Source organism: Xiphias gladius, chromosome 4 (assembly GCF_016859285.1).
Source record: "Xiphias gladius isolate SHS-SW01 ecotype Sanya breed wild chromosome 4, ASM1685928v1, whole genome shotgun sequence".
NCBI lineage: Eukaryota > Metazoa > Chordata > Actinopteri > Istiophoriformes > Xiphiidae > Xiphias > Xiphias gladius.
In genome coordinates, this window is record NC_053403.1 from 22,758,878 (window position 1) to 22,777,856 (window position 18,979).

The window sequence follows — 18,979 nt, forward strand, 5'->3', positions numbered from 1 at the left end:
TGCAGTTCCTAATATATTCCATGGAGATTTCTAAAGTGCTCCGCGGCCAATCGCCCCACATAATGGTTTCCATGGTGAAGAATCCTCAGATCCAGGGCTGCGCTACAGACATAAAGTGGCAGAACAATGACCCTAACTTCCACCACGTTATGGAACATTTTTCAGTGGGCTCCTTTTTCCATTCTGTGTCAGAAGGTACTGTAAGTAAATTACGATTTACAGAAAAGAAAATCCGCTTTTGTCTGTATTGCATGTCCATCTCTGCTGTTCCCATGGTCAGCAGCTACAGCTCCAAACGCCCTAAAGCTTTTTTTTTCCAAGAGGCATCTTTTCAGCCTATGGTCTTGACAACACAGTAAGAATGTAGATGCATCAATAGTCTGGATGAAAACAACATCCTTAACAGAATCCACAATTCTTGAGGGCAACATTATTTTGGAATGGTCATTTCAATTTCAGCAAGACTAAAACAATTGGGAATTTTACATTACTGATTTGAAGCATTGTTCTACCTACTCTACAGCTTCTTGTAAGGTTCATTTCACTTAATCAAAATCTTTGAGATTTAACATACTTCACAGTTAGTTAATGCTGAAGTCAATGTTCCACAAAGTAGTTTAACATAAAGAGAACAAAAAGAAGGAAGGAATTCCACTCTTTTGAGAAAAGCTCCATAGCTGGGGGCTGGTGGCTGCCTAGAAAGTGTATGATATCACACTGAAAGAGGGAAACATGTAAGCTCTGAGCACCATACTGACCATAGGCATAGCTTTGGCATCCACATCACCTTGGTTGAAGGCCCTGCGAACAGTGCAGACAGCTGGGGGTGACATCCCACTGATAAACCCCTGGTAACAAGCAACAAAAGCTGTTGCCACACAACATCAAATACTGAGAGGACAATAAATCTAGTCAAAGCTTTGCTTTCTCTGCCCTTTTCTGACCAACTTTGCCAACTGACTTGCTCTAGATTTCCAGGTGCTTGTTAAGGCAGAAATCAAGCGATGCAAGATTATGTCTGAATTACATGTCATGGACTCAAAATTTCCCAAAATTTCCCAAGTTTGTTTTGGCATGAGGCATCTCTAGAGCAGCTAGTAAAAATGAACGTGTTAGCATTCACTGCTACATGGAACCTGTCATCAATATATGCAGCTTTAAAGATCAATGGTTTATTCAGCTGACACAACAATCACTTTGACAGTACACACTGGATCTATATGGCACAGTAAGTAAGCATCTCCTCCCATCCAGCCTGAACGTATATGGCAGCATAAAAGCATATAGTTCCTAGAGAAAAAAAGTCACAGATGCACAGACGGAGGATATACAGCTTCTTGACAGCTCTAATGGGAGTGGGAAGACAGGGTATAATGGAATCTCAATAACACTTGTGCAGGGCTCATTAAATCTGCCCTGTGTGCTTGGCCATTAACTCTCTTCTTGTCTCACCTTCATTGCTCAAGGTGGGGTGGAAGGGGTTTGCGACTGCAGCATACAGCCTCATGTTTCCAACATGCTTAAGAACACCTCACAAAGACAGACTGTTCTAATTTTTATGTCCCGTGAGAGTGTTGCGGTTTTTTCTAGACTTTAAAAATGATCAACCCACGGAATGTCCTCTAAACAATTTAAGTCCACAACAGAAAATATCTGTCATGTAAAAAGGCCGGTACCCGTTCCTGCAAAGTTAATTAAAAAATATTAAAATAATGAAAAATATTAATAATTATATTATTATAAAATATTGCCACTAAAGGGGGATCACTGGGCATCATTGCCACTGGCTAACAGCCATGAAGTCAACAATGAACCTGTTAGTAGCATCCTATTCCGGTCCAATTCCAGAATTAGCTCAGATTCAATTATAGATGCTAGAGAGACATGCTTTCTATTTCTGCTTTGGTTGCCAGTAGGTCTACAGCCACAGTAGCACTTCTGTACTTAGACACAGCAGTGCTTTGAGCTACTGTAAATGTTAATGTCAGTATGCTAATGTGCTTACAATTACGATGTTATTGGTTATGTTTATCATGTTCATTTTAGTTTACAATGTTACTCATTAGCACTCAACACACAGCACAGCTGAAGGTGATGAGAACACTATTAGTTTTGCATGTATTTGGTCATAAACCAAAGAAGTGGAAAAATTCAAAATTGACCTGATGATGGCGCTAAATGAAAAGAGACGAAAAGAGAAAAGAAGATCACTAAAGTGATCAGAATACATTCTGTAGAGAACACAAATTTGTTTTTACCAAATTCCATGACAATCCATCCAATAGTTGTAGAAAACATTTCATTTAAACCATAAAGGTAAATTCATGGAAAAAGACCGGAACATGAATATCTGTACAAAAATTAATTTCAACCCATCCAACAGCTGTTGAGATATTTCAGTCAGAAGGAAAGAGGTGAATTGACTGATCAACATGGCTATCCCTAGAGCCACACCACCAGTATGGCTAAACCTAAAAGACAAAAAAAGGGGAAAAAACTGACACTGGTGCTGTAAAACCAGCCCTAACCATAGCACTTTTCTCTATGCTGGTGCTGAATGGCAAGTTGCAAGTAAAGGCCGAGCTAGTACTTCATTGTACATCAACACACTGCCTAAAACTATGTAAACACTACAGGAATAATTTAACGGACCGGGTAACTCATCTTTCAGTTGCATAAAAATTAAGCAGCTTCTACTCTTTATCCTTACAGCTTTTTTTATTGATAGTGTATTATGAAATTTACTACAGTATACTGCAATAATTCGTTGATTAATGTATTAGTCAATCAACAGGAAAAAAAAAAAAAAAAAACTAGCTAGCTTTTTCCTGGGCTTTCACATGCAAGAATGAGTTTTCATACTCAATAACTCTTTGGATAATCCATAAATGATAATTTATCAAACAAAACTTCAAAACATTTGCAGGTTTCAGTTTTCAACATCATTATAAATTGTAAATTTTCCACTATTTTGGTCATTTTAAAGATCTAAAAGATTAATCAGTTGAGTGAAAAAAAAAATCACAGATTCATTCATTATGAAATAAATCATTAGTTGCATTCCCAATAGTATCTAATTAGTCAGGTAAGAGATTGAAATCTTTCCTTCTCTTAACCTGATATCAAGCATGTAATGCAGAAACATATCTTTTCAGATATGTAGATACAGCAGACTCCTACCTCTGTGCACTAACAACTTTGAGGCAACTATTCATACTGTATCACTGTAACGCTAAATACTAGACTGACCTGCCAAATTCAGACCTCCCTGCAGTACAACCCCAAACATTCATCTGTAAAAGGAACTTGTCCAGCTGTACGAAGACAGCATGAGGAAAAAGAGTGCAAACAACAATCAGGGGATGGAAAAACTTGCCTCTTTTCACTTTGTCTGCGGCAGGTCTGTCCATAAAGTCCCATCGAGTCTGAAGTGTGACAGTGGTCCTGGGACGAGCTGGCAGGCTTGACAACCTCACTGGCAAGACCGGCAATATATTAAAATAAGTCTATGCACACATCCCATCCCAACATGTGCGCTAGACATTACCTTATTCAAGACTAGTATCAGCAGGTTCTGCTGTCTACTGGCCTGTGAGCAGATTTTAGCTTCCCTGCTGCCCCTGGCCTCAGTTCCACCTGCCTCATTTATCCTGCAGCCCCCTCCACCTTCAGCCCCCACCCCTCCTGAGTTTCTGTGTACATAATCTCACATGACTCAACAAAACCCTGGGCCTAGAGCAGGGCTGTCCGGAGCTTTTCCCAAGAGGCGAGTAGAAGATTGACTTTGTGGAAGGCTCCTGGGGCGCGGCCCACTACTTGGCTCAAGTAGCGCCGCTTTTCAGGCCTGATGGATTTTGGCTAAAAATAAAAACAAAAAGTGGCCCTTGACAGGCAGATGAATGAATTCAGTGGTGTTTGTCTCACTAACCTAGCCACTACATTGTGAAGCGTCTCCAGGTCCCTGATGCTTGAAAAACAAGGATGGCATGCACAGCCCCGAGAGCAAAGTTTTTCACAAACAAAACATCCCCTTTTCCATGTGTGGTGGGGGAGACCTGGCAAAGAAGTACAGCAAATCCTAGATGAGCCAAGTGAGTGGGAACTCCTGCAATTCGGCAACTTTTTATGGGTCCTTTCATCCTTTAAATTTGAGAGCCCTAGGCTGCTTTTGCTCAGTTTTCATTTTCTTTATTTATTGTCACTACATATCCTAACTAGGCATGTCATGTATTGTTATTTATAGATTAAGTCTAGCCACTCATAAATACCATCAACTGGCATATAATTGTTACCATACATGTTCTAAGACACTTTCTTTTAAAAACAATGTTAAACTGTTGTGCACTGTTGGGTTTGTGGCCTATATGTCCATAGATGTTGCCTACACCTAAGCCCTGTTTTTTTTAACCTATATTTGTTTACATTATATTACATCTTTGACATGAAAAGTAAGGCTGAATTAGCTCTGTAACTATGGGTGTACAGTTCACAAGGATTACTTTTGAAACTGAAGAAAAAGTCTAAATTTAAGGAAGCAAGCTCTGATATTGTAAGGAGTAGATTTTTTATATTCATATTTATAAATGTAACTCCCAGGTGGACACTTGAGATAGGGTACTGTTAACACTGGAAGGAGCAACTTGAACTCATTTCAACAATATGTGTAGGACATATTTATGTTCTAATTTTACTAATTATGACTCTAAAGGTGGGGGATTTTTGATGCAAATTGTATCGATTAGGCTCAAATGGTTTTAGGTGTCAGTATTCTTCAAACAAGTGCTTGTTGAAGTGTCAAAAAGGACTACAACAGGCAGGTTTCTGAAAGCAAGAATCAAATAGTCATACCCACTTAATGCATTGTGCATTGATATGAAGTTCTCTCTCGGGCTCCCTTTTTTCTTTCTCCACACAATTACTTACATCAGTTTCATGTGTAAAACTATGTGCAACACCATGAATACCCTCAAGGAGAGACTGTAATACTCCTGCCTTTAAATCCCATCCAGACACTGCAGATTTTAAATCAACTCCTAATATTACAAATGCATGGATAATAATTTGCTTTCAGAGTGCCCCTGGTGCAAGGCTCCTTTAAATATTTCTTTACGGTTTGTAAAGAAATATAAGGGTCTACCGGCCACCTAGCTAAATAAATGGGAAGAGGACATTTTCAACCTCTGCAACTGGTCAGGGGCAGAACAGGAGATGAAAATGGCAAGACGTGATACATGATACAGCACGGTTAAAAATAGACTCACCACTGATTGACAGGGCAGTGTTTCACCTCTGCATAGTGCTCTTGGTTTAGACCCTGAGTGGCTGTGGCTAAGACTCCTGCGAATCAGCTCAGGATTGAAAACAGAAAAGAACAGGCATTTTTGCACCACTTACAGAGGCAGACATAAGATCAGGAAGCCTCACATCTATTGGAACTTGAGAACAGAAACAATCAAACGTTCTCACGCACGTCAAAGCAAAGAACGTCCTTTAGGGGATTCAAAGTGTCTTATGGTATGTGAAGCACAAAAGATCAGACTGCAAAGACAGAGCAGTCCACCTTTTCAGGGGGAGGATATTTCTTTTGTATTGATGTCACCGCACATGGCATACTACACTGAGGATCATCAAAACATTACATAATACCGGAAAAATCCATGAGAGAAGCTGCAAGGTTTTCCAGCTGGTGTTTGCAGCACATCAATCAAAGCTCAGCAAAAAAAGAAAGGAATTAGGGGTAGAGAAGTCCTGAAAGCCACTTATTAACAGACTGCTTGATTGAGAGGATCAGACATCTGAATCAGGTCATGGAGGTGGTCTTTGCGAAAACTTAAAGTTGCCTCAATGAAGAAAGAAATTAGCATAAAACAAGGTGTTGCTTTCGATTTGGAAATTGTCTTCCTGCTCCTTCAAATTAGTTTTTATACAGTACAATACTTTGATTCCCTTCCTTTCAAACATGTAAACAAGCACATTTTTGAATGAAAGACTTTGTAACTCAGTCTGCTAATTCATACAGAATTGATTGATTCAAAGACATTCCAAGGATATAATGGGGATAATTTCTCCCACTCTGTGTCATAAGTGCATGAAACATGCCTCACAGTGACAGGAACAATGGCTTCCTTCACTGCCTTCGCCGAATGGAGAAGGGGAGGTGCATCATGGGAAGCAGTCAGTTGAGCACAGATACTTCAGTAAGGCCTTGGACAAACCCAGGCAACAAGTAATGACACTTAAACTTCCAGACATGGGCCATGTGTGAATTATGTGCTTGGATTACTCCTGCTTTGTAAAGCACATACTGCTGAGACACTTAGTCTGGAATAGAGAGCGGGCAGTTCACAAACCTCTTACAGCTCAGATGTACACTGCACTCATTTGAAGGACGGACTGCTTTCTGCACTCCATTTACATTTTCTGCCTTATTTAAAGATACTGTCACTTGTTTCAGGACAAGTGGAGATAATACAACTGAGACAGTTTTCATGCATTTCATAGAAAAAAAATTTAATCTGCTCAAAGCATTTTAAAAGAATGTTTTTTCTAGCTCTCTTTCTTTAGAATAGAAAAGATTCCTTCTGATAAACAGACTGCAAGGATTTCTTTTGAGTCAAGGTCTTAGGAAATATAAGTAAATAAGGATTTATTCTTAAGTACTTTTCGAATCAAAAACAAAAAATGAAATGAAAATGTGTTTTGAATGCTGTTTGAAGACAGAGAAAACTTTTTAGATACTTGGGACACTAATAACAATACATATATCCTCTCCTCAGTCTAGTTTGGCTTAATTTTCTTCATTTTTTGCCATTATTTATTTAAGTTTAACTGAAATTTGAATTTTACTCACTTTTTGTATAAGGAAATATCAAATATGCTGTTACTACAACTATTGTGTATATTGTCCCATTTCTCAAAAAAGAATAAAAACATTAGACATATTAGTGGAGACAGTGTCTATCAACTTCTATACAGCGCTAAAAACTGGAGAACGTCATACCGGGACTCTGGACAGTATGATGTTTGCATACAGTAATGTTAGCCATCAAATATTAGCAATCTGTCTATTTACAACTTTTAATACTTGGGAAGATACATTGTGCTACTAAGCTTATTTTTCACACAGAAAGTCGGAGATAGCAAGGCAAGCTTGGTAATGTTAGCGCTGGTTCCCACTAGACATTACTTTGTTCATTCCATACCTGTCAGGTCATTGTCAACTCCTCGACTCAGTGTTGTGTTGGTTCTGCAGTATAATTATAGCAAAGAGGAGGACTAGATAGCGTTAGTTATTTCTCTTTAATGGATCCAGATGTGGCTCACATCAAAAGGTAGTCTTGTGACCTCAGTGAGAAGTGAGGACGAACGGGTGACAACATCGGCCCCCCAGCTGGCTTAAACATATACAGTGCTGTGCTGAAAACGACCAGTTAGGCTGTTGAGATATAAGTAACATTCAGGGGCAAAATACTTTTAGTACCCACCCACACAGACATTGTACCATTCAAATTACAGCACTTACATCATCAGTCTGTACCAAACATTCAAGCCAACACAATCTAAATTACTTCTTTTTGTTAATTACAGTGTTGACAAAATAAGTACACAAGTCAAAACAAACCCTGAGGAGATAAATGTTTATCTCTTAGCAAAAATGAATTATAATTTCAGTTGGACTATACAGTAGAAATTTTACAGTAGGGGGTCCAGCACTCTTACAAGGCCAGAGCAGCTTGCCACAACCACCAAAAGTAAAAGTATCCACGTTGAGCTGGTCTCAGGGCATGACACACAGATGCCAACACTCCACGTGGTCTGGGCTAAGTACTCTGACACTTTAACTCTGACACTACTTACACTAAGCCACAAACTCTGGCTATGAAACTAACAGCTCCTGGACAAAGAATGCCTTTGTGTTTGCTTGAGGACTATTAAGAAAAGCCGGGATAAGAGTACTGACATTATATATATAAGCAACACACGTGAGCGCTGCCATTAAGAGATTTGTGAGCAATATGTCACTTCAGAGATATAGTTTCCCCTTTGAACATGAATATATTCAATGGGATATTTTTACTTGATCAATTATTAGAGGGAAAGGTTTAAAAATGTAGATTTCCTTTATTTATTTTGTCAGTAACTAACTGGAGTTGTTAAGAGTTATGAAGCTTGTTAAAGGCATAGGAGAACAAGTTGGATTAATTAACAGTGAATATTAAGCCTACTATAGCCACTACTCTAGCACCTGCAAAGGAAGTCAGAGAAGGAAGCTTTATTTCCTTCACAACAGTTAGTTATAAATGGAAATGTGCACTTTGTCAAGATTTTATTAGTTTTGAACAGTGTGGTTTTCTCCTGTTGTTTGAGGACATACAAGTGACAGTATCAGTCTTCAAGAGCCTTTGAATCGTCCATGTAAAATGAGGATTAAAATGAGAAACCCAAGAAGATTTTGCTTTAAAATTGAAAGGAATCCATGAATTATTTTACAGCAAAATAAATAAGTCTTGTTGTTAAGTCTTGTTGATTATAAAACATTTAAATATAGATAGATAAAGATTATATATCCAAAGAATCAAACAACAGCACTGTCTGATTTTATGTTTGTGTGTATCACTGTGACAAATGTTTGCCTCCACTTCACACAGCCTAACCACAACAGGAAAAAATAAAAAACAGCCTTCCTGCCAACAGAAAATAATGTTTTGACATATAAAAACTAAAGGTATAGTATATACAGTATTAGTGCTACTCACAGACTTGTCCTTCATGTTCCAATAGTAATTAGTAATCATTTATCCACAAGCAACATACAGTCACACTGACACATTTACCTCACTATCAGTCAGAAAGATGTGAGGTCAGCTATATGATTGGTTGGTTGGTGGTGCGTGGGTAGGACGTCCCTGCAGGGTGAAGACAGACCCACCATATAATCTACAATTACTCATCCACTCTCACAAGAAAAGTACAGAAAGATACATAAACAGTTGAACCAGGCATCATTTAAATGTAAAGATTCCAAACACAAATGTTGTGATTACAAGTGAAGGGTTTTGTCAGACATTATCTATTAGAAAACTCCTTATTCTTCAAGCTTCTTATAGCAGCTATGGCTGGACAGCGAGAACATACAACAGCGACAACATGGACAGAAAGTATATAAAGCGTGAAACATTCGAGAACAAGCTCAAAAAGTGATTCAATCTCCTTGAATTCAGGTTTAAAAAACAACTGAAAACGTACGGTTTCTAATTAACTGTTAATCAGTGGGAGTATATGCTCCTTTTGCTTTCAGTGAAAGTTTACTTGTTTACGGAATTTAAAAAAAAAATAATAATCAAAATCAGAACTAAAGGAAAAAAGGGAAGGTTATTCTGCCAATGGATAGGAACCTCACCGAACCGTGATTGTTCCACAATCTTAACTGCATGTTCATTATTGTACCATGACAACGAAGGTCTGGTACACCTGCTGCTGGTATGCTCCTACAGGTCATATTATTATTACCATGATGACGAAGGTCCTCATTGTATCCAAGAGTAGGGAAAAATAATCTATATGGTTGTTTAGGACGTGTACTGACAGCCAACAGCACTGTGTCGCTCTCTGGGCTGGTGGTTAAATAAATCTTTCACTTTCATATTCAACTCAGCTGTGAAATATCCTTTTTTTATTCTCTTCTGATTCTGCCACCGCTGTCAACTGACAACAACCAAACAGTTCATCCTGAACATGTGCTTACAGCTGTACATTTCTGACATAGATATGATGATGGTTGTAGCAGGGCACTGATAAATCACATTTTCGAAAAACTGTAGAGCAGAGAATGATAGATTAGTCTGTTTCTGGTCTGTCACTTCGCTCTTGGAGGAGAAGTTGACTGTGAAGGTTGGCTTAAAGCGCAGCATAAATGTTCCTCTTGTATATAATACTTTAGGAATATACATCACGGTGTTCAAACAGACTTAGCTATCAGACTGAGCAGCAGTTGCTAAGCACGATGAGAACCAATTTGCTTCCTTCCCTCAAGACACAATCCCTGAGTGAGATGAAAGGGAAGCAGTGCTACTGTAATCCATCTAAATGGCCAGCTTCTACAGCCTTTCATGCAGCCACGACTATTGATCTCTACTCTCACTAACTCTCTCGCTCTGTCTGCCTTTGTTTCTCAATCTTTCTTCTCTGTCTTTTATAGAAAAGCCTCTGTAACTGGAATTTAAACATGTTCAAACTGTATCCCAGAGAGCTAATGTCATGCTCTTGCTCATTAACTATATTTGTACCAACTAAAATGTCTCCTTAACACCAAAACAGTCATGTACTGAAAAGCTAGCATTGAATGTCTGGTCAGATGTGTAATCTTGTATCTTTGATCAGATTTAAATCATATTTAGTGACAATTTTAGACTTTCATTTTTTATTTTGTACACATTAATCTTGTGATGCTTTTATTAAATGAAACATTTTTTTTGCAGATGATCAAGATTCTACAAAGGAGACCCAAAAAGTTGCACAAAAATATACACAGACTGTATATTCATAACCATGAAAGTTCATTCTTGACCTTGGAAACTGTAGTTTGAGCCAATAGACTTAAATCAAGGTCCACTTACTTGCTTAGAGATGAAGATGTGGTTGAATACAAATTTGTAATTGCACCAACTCTGTAAAGATTGTTTTGTTGAAAAATACATCTATTCATCTCTTAAAACTGATCTTAACGACAATGCCTCATCTTACCATTTAGCACTGTAGCATAATCAAATTTTTGAAATAAAAAAATTATTCTAGCATTCTTCAGTATTTAACTTTTCATTTAATCACACAACCACAATCGAATTAATTCTGAGATCCTGTTTAGTCAAACTCACATCAAGTTATAGTTTGTGATGAGGTGTGCTTCCACATTAACCACCAGCACTGGGTGACGCAAAAAAACAACTACAAAAGAACTCCCCAAGAAACAAAACATAAATGCTGAATGCACAGGTGGTGTCTTTTATAGCAGAAAACCTTTTTATCTGAACCTGTTTAAGAAAAAAATGAAATTTTATTGACAACGGTAATATTTCATTTACAAGTATTCAAAATCATTTTTGTAACCTGAAAGATGTCCACCCTCCTATTGGCAGTTTCTTTCCTAACTGCAGGCTTTGCAAATGGGCAGAAATAGAAAGAAACAAAAGTGTAAAAAAAAAAAATTAAAACAATACCCAGCCCTAGTATTCTTCAGTCAACAAAAAAAAAAAATCTTGGTTTTGTTCAATAATTATAAAAAAAAACCAATTAATTTTATTCAATCTGTGATCAAATACAGTCTTACATGAATTACATGAAAGTCCTCACACAGGAAATTATAACAAAAGTGGACCTTAAAGGGGGAGAATACCACCTCCTCTCATTAATATGATAACAATGAAGTACTGTAGTGATAAAACTTTATTTGTACAGAACTTTTCCAGAACAGCATTCACAAAGTACTTCACGGGCACGGATGACAACTATTTCCATTGTCTACTAATGTATTGTTTTTTTTGTGACTAATTGAGTAATCATGTCAGAAAATAATAAAAAAAAATACCCTTCACAATTACCCAAATTTACCAGTCATTGCTTTAAATTGACTGTTGTCTGACAAACAGTCCAAAACTCAGAAATATTTAAAGATCCACTGGCAGCTGCCAGTTGACAAATGTTTGCCATTTTTACTTGATAAATGACTTAAATTATTACTCAATTATCATAATTGTTGTGAATTAATTTTTTGACCACTGATTAATTGATTAACTGACTAATTCTATCAACACTAACTGGTTCAGGATAGACATTATCCTAAGCATTCATGAAATTAGTTTGAAAACTGATGTCCTTACATGCAAAACTGTAATTGATATAATAATAATAATGATAACCCAAAAAAAATATTAATATTAATAATAATGAAGCAATAATAAAACTATATCAATATTGCATTTGTTGAAAAAAATGATTTACAAAAGTTCTTCACATGTTAAGGTTAAAAAACTGAAAGCAAAAAACGCACATCTTCAAGAAAAAAAAAGAGTACACACATTCAAAGAGATGCTGATAAGGGGGTGATAAGGAGCTGGTCACCGCTAGTGTCCTTTGCTGCTTCAGAGTTTAATTTGAGTATTGTGTTTATGGTTTTTTTTTCCCACTTTGAACCTGCCTCCCAACAAGAGCTGAATTAACCAATCAGCTTGCTTGACTCATTAGGGGGAGTACTAGTTGTATGTGTATCTTTGGAGAACCATAAATCCAGCCTTAAATCCATATATTACTATTTGCATCCATGTATCCACTAGGGTCCACATGACATTAATTTCTTTATCCATGAGGATGAATTGTAGGTGCAGAACGTATACGCTGACAACGGTGCAAAACCTCCATTTTCAGCAGACACCCTATGTAGTATAAACAGTATGTTTTGTACTATACAATATCCATTCCTTCAGTCATCTCATGCTACCTAAGTACAATTTCATTGCAAATTTTACATTATCGAAGATGTTACCTAGTCAGCAGAGGACATGTGTGCTAGCTAGATACTTGTTTAAATTGCAAAAGTGGCATGAGATCCCTGAACCTCACAAGTGCAACTGAATTACCTCTCACCAACAACGGGGAGAAAGTTCACCTTTAAAGTTCAGCTTTAACAAGTATGATACATTTACACAAATAAAGTAAGCATGTGTTGTTTGGGGTACTGCATGGGTGTGAAACCTGTTTTAATATTGGAGATCTGGGTTGATATCCTGCCTTCTACCAACAGTCATCACTGGTTGAAACATTGGTAGTTAACATTAAAAAGCATCATCACTGAACAGAATCTGTGGTTTTGCCGAATTGCTCAATATCAATGTGCTTTTTGGTTGTAAACCAATAAGTTGTTTATTGATGACCCAAAATGCAGTTGACATAGAGGACGATAGGGTTTCTTTGGTATGGTATTTATGCTTTTAATTCACAGCTTTTTCTTGCCGCAGAATTAATTGTCTGCTCTTGCTCCTTTTTCTGTGCCATGGTTAGAAAAAAAAAAAAAATCACAATGAAAAGTATGAGGCACAGCTGGCCCCTAGAGTGCACAGACAGGATCTCCACCTATGGCTGCCTGCTGTGAAATGGCAAGGAACCAACACCGTCAAATCCTGCTGATCTTGTTGTAAGTTTACTGGTTTAAAATACAACACAAAGACATGGTACAGGAAGTGGGCACATTACTGCACTTCCACGCCCACAACCTCCCCCCTCCCCTCCTACAACTGCACCAAACCCCCTCCCAACCACCTGTGCTGGGCTCCAACCTTCTTCTCCTCCCCAACACAAACGCCTTTACAGCTGCACTTCTTAACCAAACCGCACACAGAACAGGCTTTGTTGTTTTACACTCCACTGCTTCAGCAATGTCAGTGAAGATATGATTTGGTTTACTGCACATTGCCTCAGAATGTATGCAGTTGTTGAAGGGTTGGCTTACGCAAATTAGAAAATAGATTTTCGCATTTACCTCAAGTGGTATCTTGGCATGCAGATAGTTTTTTGAACCATCTTTGGAGATGTCAAGTTTGGAGATATATGTCTTCATCAATAAATTTGGAATTCTACGTTGGAATTACTTTCTACAGAAATAGTTTACAATAATAGGAAAACTGTTTCAGGAAAGATTTTGAAAGTCATTTTTAATTTTTATGGGCACCAGAAAAAAAATTCTATTCATGTCTACAATGAAAAAAGCTGAATGAAATTAAAAAAGTTTTTATTGACCAATTTTGCGATGAATATCTAAATTCAAGTTATTTTTGATAATTTGAACTCCAGGCCAATTTGGTATTCTGTAAAGTATTAAAAAAATAAATTAGTACCATTTATCAATAGCTTACTTTTTTGGCACACAAAAGGAATCAAATAAACTGATGTAGTTGCTAAGTCGCAGGAAACAGAATCGCATTTCCCAGGATATTACATTAGTGGTATATAATTTCTTCATAACAGCTACACTGTCCACTTGTGGTAATAATGACAAACTGCTGTTTAGTAATGTCTCATGGTGAAAAGTTTTGTATCTGACAAACAACCCTACAACTTTGCACTTTAGCTGCTTAAGATAGCATTAGTTTCTCGGACTGAGAAATGCTTCACAGCATTGGAGGCCTTAATTCAAAGCTATGGAAGTGATAAGCTTATGAGAGTGATATCATGCTCTTCAAAACTTTAACTGGGAAATGTCAACCACGCTTCACTATTTTCCAGCTACTGGTCATTCACTTGACAACTACCAAGCTAGCTGCAAATCAGTACCTGTCAGAAAATGACACATTGCAATAAGTGAGATAGTTTGTTGGTCTTTTTGAAGAGCAAATCCATTCTGTCTTTTCTAACATCAAAATGATACAGAGGGTTTTTTTTAGGAAGCAGAAGGCCTGTCTGCTAGAAAACAAAAGAGCTTAATTTTGAGGTTGGCTGACTCATGGAATTAACATTACTTAGCTGTAGCTGAGTAAATTTTCTGGTAACAACTTAAAAATTGCAATTTTGATATAAAAACAATAATTGATTCTGTCCTATCTCAATTGTATTGGGGCAAATCTCAGCGACAGATATCTCAAAACCAAGACACATAAAATCAAAACTATCTCCATGGCTAGATACCATACAGGGTTAAGTGAAGAAATATGTTTTGTTGTACTTTGAGTGAACTGTCACTGTAGAGATTTATGCTGTGAAGTTGTGTTCATGATCTTGTGTAATTGTCAAGTTCAAGACGAGCTATAATGATATACGTGAAGCATTGCGTGAGTGAGCGTGAGTATTTCTCATTGTAATTTCTAATATGTGAGCTCAGACAATAAACAAGAGATCAAACGTTTGTGTGCATTGAATGATCAATAGTTGTTCCCCTACACTTTGTTTACTCCAACCTCAGAGTAGCATCCTTATTATTTTCTATTAATACCCTATTCATTACCCACAGATGTCAGAGGTTCATGTTAACATACCTCACATACACAATTGGAGTGTTTTGTTTTTGCAAGGTGTCTTTAATGTGCAAAGCAGTGCAAAAAATCTATCTAGGGGGGAGTTCTGACCTCTGTGACAGCCAGTGTCACGTTTGAGTTCAAGGCAATCACTGAGCAGCAGTGGCGGACATACAACAACGTCCTGCCACGGGGGTCATTCCAGCTCCCTTTGTCCCTCCCCTCCTTCACTAAAACAATGATCTCATTCCCTGGACCAGGAATCCGCTGATTGTTTGAAATACCTTCCACTATGCTTGACTGAGTGCCACTTCTTTTTCCCATAAACCCAGAGGACAGAGAGAGAGGGCTGAAAAACAAAATGACCTTGGCAGGAAACGTCGAGCCCTCTAGCAAGATGGGAACTAGCTTCATTTGGCCCCTTACAACTAATAGTTTAAATTACAGCCAGTGACTACAAAGTCATTGTAACTCAGTAAGACTCATCACAAAAGATTGTGAATGATTATTGGTCTTGAAGTTGAGGAATGATGAGACTGATGCTGAACATAAGATGTGCAAAAATATGAGCCCGACCGATACAGGATTTTGAGGCCAATATTAATACTTGAGAAGAATAAAAATCCAAAAGCGAGGCATCTGGTGGCCTAATGGTTAAGGTGCAGACCACATAACCACAATATCCACAGTTTGATTCCTGGCCAGAGGACCTGTGTTGCATGTCATATGCTTTTCTCTCTATATTATCAACTGTCAAATAAAGGCAAAATACCGAAAAAAAAATCTTAAAATTTTTTTAAAAAGCAATATAAACAATAAAAACAATATAAGCAACAATTTAGTTGCTTTTTATATGAGGCCTTGTTTTTAGACAACATTCCTTTGTTAAGTAAAAAAAGGTTTTTACAGAAAACCATATTCATATTTCTGAAAATTACAGTTGGATTTGTTCATTTTCCATTGAACTGTAGATGTAGATGATCTTTTAGAAACTTAGAAATTGATCTTTTTTAGCCAGAATATGTAAGTAAGTAGAGCTTGAGTATAGATTTTTTGTTTTTCAACTATATTAAACTTAGAGTGGGACATTTTTTAATTAAATGTACAACAAATTCTTCCAATAAAACTTTTTTCCACAGTTTACTACTTTGCATTTTCTGTTTGTCTGTCTGCCAGGGCAGGCTATGATGAATCCTATTTACAACTGCTGGTTAAGGATAAACATAAATATATTAATATTCACGTCGGCGGTAATGTCACCCATTTAACAACTGGAAGTCACTAAAATTAATGTTGAGTCGGGGTGCACATGCAAAGACAATGTTGGACTTTGTAGTTTCCTCTGGGCTCCTGCCAAATCTGACCAGTAATGACATCTATAGCTGCATTTCATCATTCAAACGCTGGCTGACAAAGTGGTGTCCAGCAAACTACGTGAGCTGTTTAGATAATTGGCGGACTTTCTGGGGAAGATCTGGCCTGATTAGGAGAGAAGGCATACATCTCGTGTTGGATAGACCAGCTCTTATATATAGAAATCTGACCAAGTTTATTAGTAGACTTAAATCATGACAAACCCAGAGTTGAGACAAGGAGGCAGAATTGTAGTCCTGCACCCTTCTCTGCACTTCTATTAGAGTAGCCACCCACTCAAAACCCCATTGAGACTGTGTCTGGCCCTTGACGACCTAAATTAATTAAATTAAAAGTAAACAGAAGAAACCTAATAAAAACTAACACCACTTCAATAGTACAACAAAATAGGAGAATTAAATATGGAATCTTAAGCATTTGATCGGTCTCACCTAAAGCTGTATTAGAAAACGATCTAACATCAGATTATCATATTGAGTTACTTTGTTTTAGTGAAACCTGGATGTGTCATGACGAATATGTGTCTAAATGAATCCACTCCCCCAAGTCATATTAATATTCACAATAATAACTAATTCGGAAGCCTTGTTCTTAGTCCTTCACGCCAGTTCTATTTGCTATAGTGTGCCATGCTCCTGGCCTGTACTCTGAAATTTTATCTGAATTCTCTGAGTTTTTATCAAGTTTAGTCCTTAGTACAGATAAAGTAATTATTGTAGGTGATTTCAATATTCATGTGGATGTTGTTAATGATAGCCATGGCACTGCATTTATCTCATTATTACACTCAATTGTCTTCCCTCAGAGTGTAAATAAACCCACTCACTGTTTTAACCACGCCCTCGACATTGTTCTGGTTTATAGCATTGAGCATTTAATAATCTTTCCGCAGAATTTTCTTTCATCAGACGGCTTTTTTTTTTTTAAATTCCTATTATTGGACAACACGCCATTAGGCAAAAATGTGTTAACTAAACATCTATATCATAGCGCTGTAGCTAAATTTAAGGAAGTGATTCCATCAGCATTTAATTCAATACCATGTCTCAATATAATTACTTAACTTTAGTCCCTTCAAAATTCATCATCTTGATAGTACTGCAATGAGAATGACACTCGACTCTATTGCCCCTCTAAAAAGGAAGATAATAAAACAAAAGAGTTCAGCTCCATGGCTTAGCTCCAAAACATGCAAATTAAAGCAAACAATGCGAAACTTAAAATGATATGGCATTCCACCAAACTGGAAGAAAAGTGAAACACCAAGTTCCACAACGTTCTCTGATTGGACCAATTCTATTCAATTTATACTTCCTTCAGGCAATATTATTAGGAAACACTCCTTAAACTTTCATTAGTATGCAGATGATACCCAATTATATTTATGAATGAAGCCAGATGAAACCAATCAGTTAGCTAAACTTCAAACATGCCTTAAGGGCATAAAGACCTGGATGACCAGCAATTTTTTGCTATTAAACTCAAGCAAAACTGAAGTTATTCTACTTGGCCCCAAACACCTCAGAAACACATTACCTAATGATATAGTTACTCTAGATGGCATTACCCTGGCTTAAGGCACCACCGTAATGAATATCAGAATTGTCTTTGTTCAGGATATGTCCTTTAACTCCCACATAAAACACAGTTCAAGGACTGCCTTCTTTCACTTATGTAACATTTCAAAAATCAGACACATCCTGTCTCAAAATGATGCAGAAAAACTAGTCCATGAGTTTGTTACTTCTAGGCTGGACTATTGCAATGACCTATTATTAGGATGTCACAATAACTCTGTGAAAAGCCTCCAGTTGATCCAAAATGTTGCAGCGCAGGTACAACAGGAACTGAGAAAAGAGATCATATTTCTCCCATATTAGCCTCTCTGCATTGGCTCCCTGTAAAATCCAGAATGGAATTTAAAATCCTCCTCCTCCTCACCTACAAAGCCCTTAATGATCAGGCACCATCATATCTTAAAGAGCTTATAGTTCCCTATTACACAAAATGCAGGCTGACTTGTGGTCCCTAGAGTCTCCAATCAGTAGAATGGGAGGCAGAGCCTTCAGCTATCCGCCTCCTCCCCTGTGGCACCATCTTCCAGTTTGGGTCCGGGAGACAGACACCCTTTCTACGTTTAAGAGTAGGCTTAAAACCTTCCTTTTTGATAAAGCTTATAGTTAGGGCTGACTCAGGCGTACGTTGAACCACCCCCTACTTATGCTGCTATCGGCCTAGACTGCTGGGGGACTTCCCATGATGCACTGAGCTCCTCTCTCCTCCCCTCCCTCTCTATTTGTACGCATTCATATCCCATTAATGCATGTTAATAACTCATCTTCTTCTCTCTCCCATAGTTTTGTGCTTCCTCATCCTTCTGCTCTCTCCTCCAGTCACTCTCCGCTGATAATTCTGCCTCAGGACCTGTTGAGTCTGGATCTGTGACTGTAAACCACCTACCACACCCATTATCCTGCTCAACAGCCACTGCTACAATTAATTTTATTAGAGGTCCATGCTCGAGGGGGCGGGGAGCCATGCATGCAAAGCAGCGCAGGTACTGGATGCCAGGTTGGGAAAGTACTGGGAGCTTTCTTTAAAAATTA

The 18,979-nt window shown here is 37.7% G+C and overlaps 1 protein-coding gene across 2 annotated transcripts in view; it reads right to left on the bottom strand.

Annotated features, from left to right (window-relative positions):
- bach2b (BTB and CNC homology 1, basic leucine zipper transcription factor 2b) overlaps positions 1-18,979 on the bottom strand; it is a 109,212-nt gene that overhangs the window by 80,318 nt on the left and 9,915 nt on the right. Inside the window, exon 1 of one of the 2 annotated variants that reach the window (XM_040124781.1) lies at positions 8,757-8,786. The exons of the other annotated variant lie outside the window; for it this stretch is intronic. Coding sequence (XP_039980715.1) covers positions 8,757-8,771 — 15 coding nt within the window. The 5' untranslated portion in view covers positions 8,772-8,786. Of the gene's footprint in view, positions 1-8,756; positions 8,787-18,979 lie in introns of those variants that run through there. 2 annotated transcript variants of the gene reach the window in all.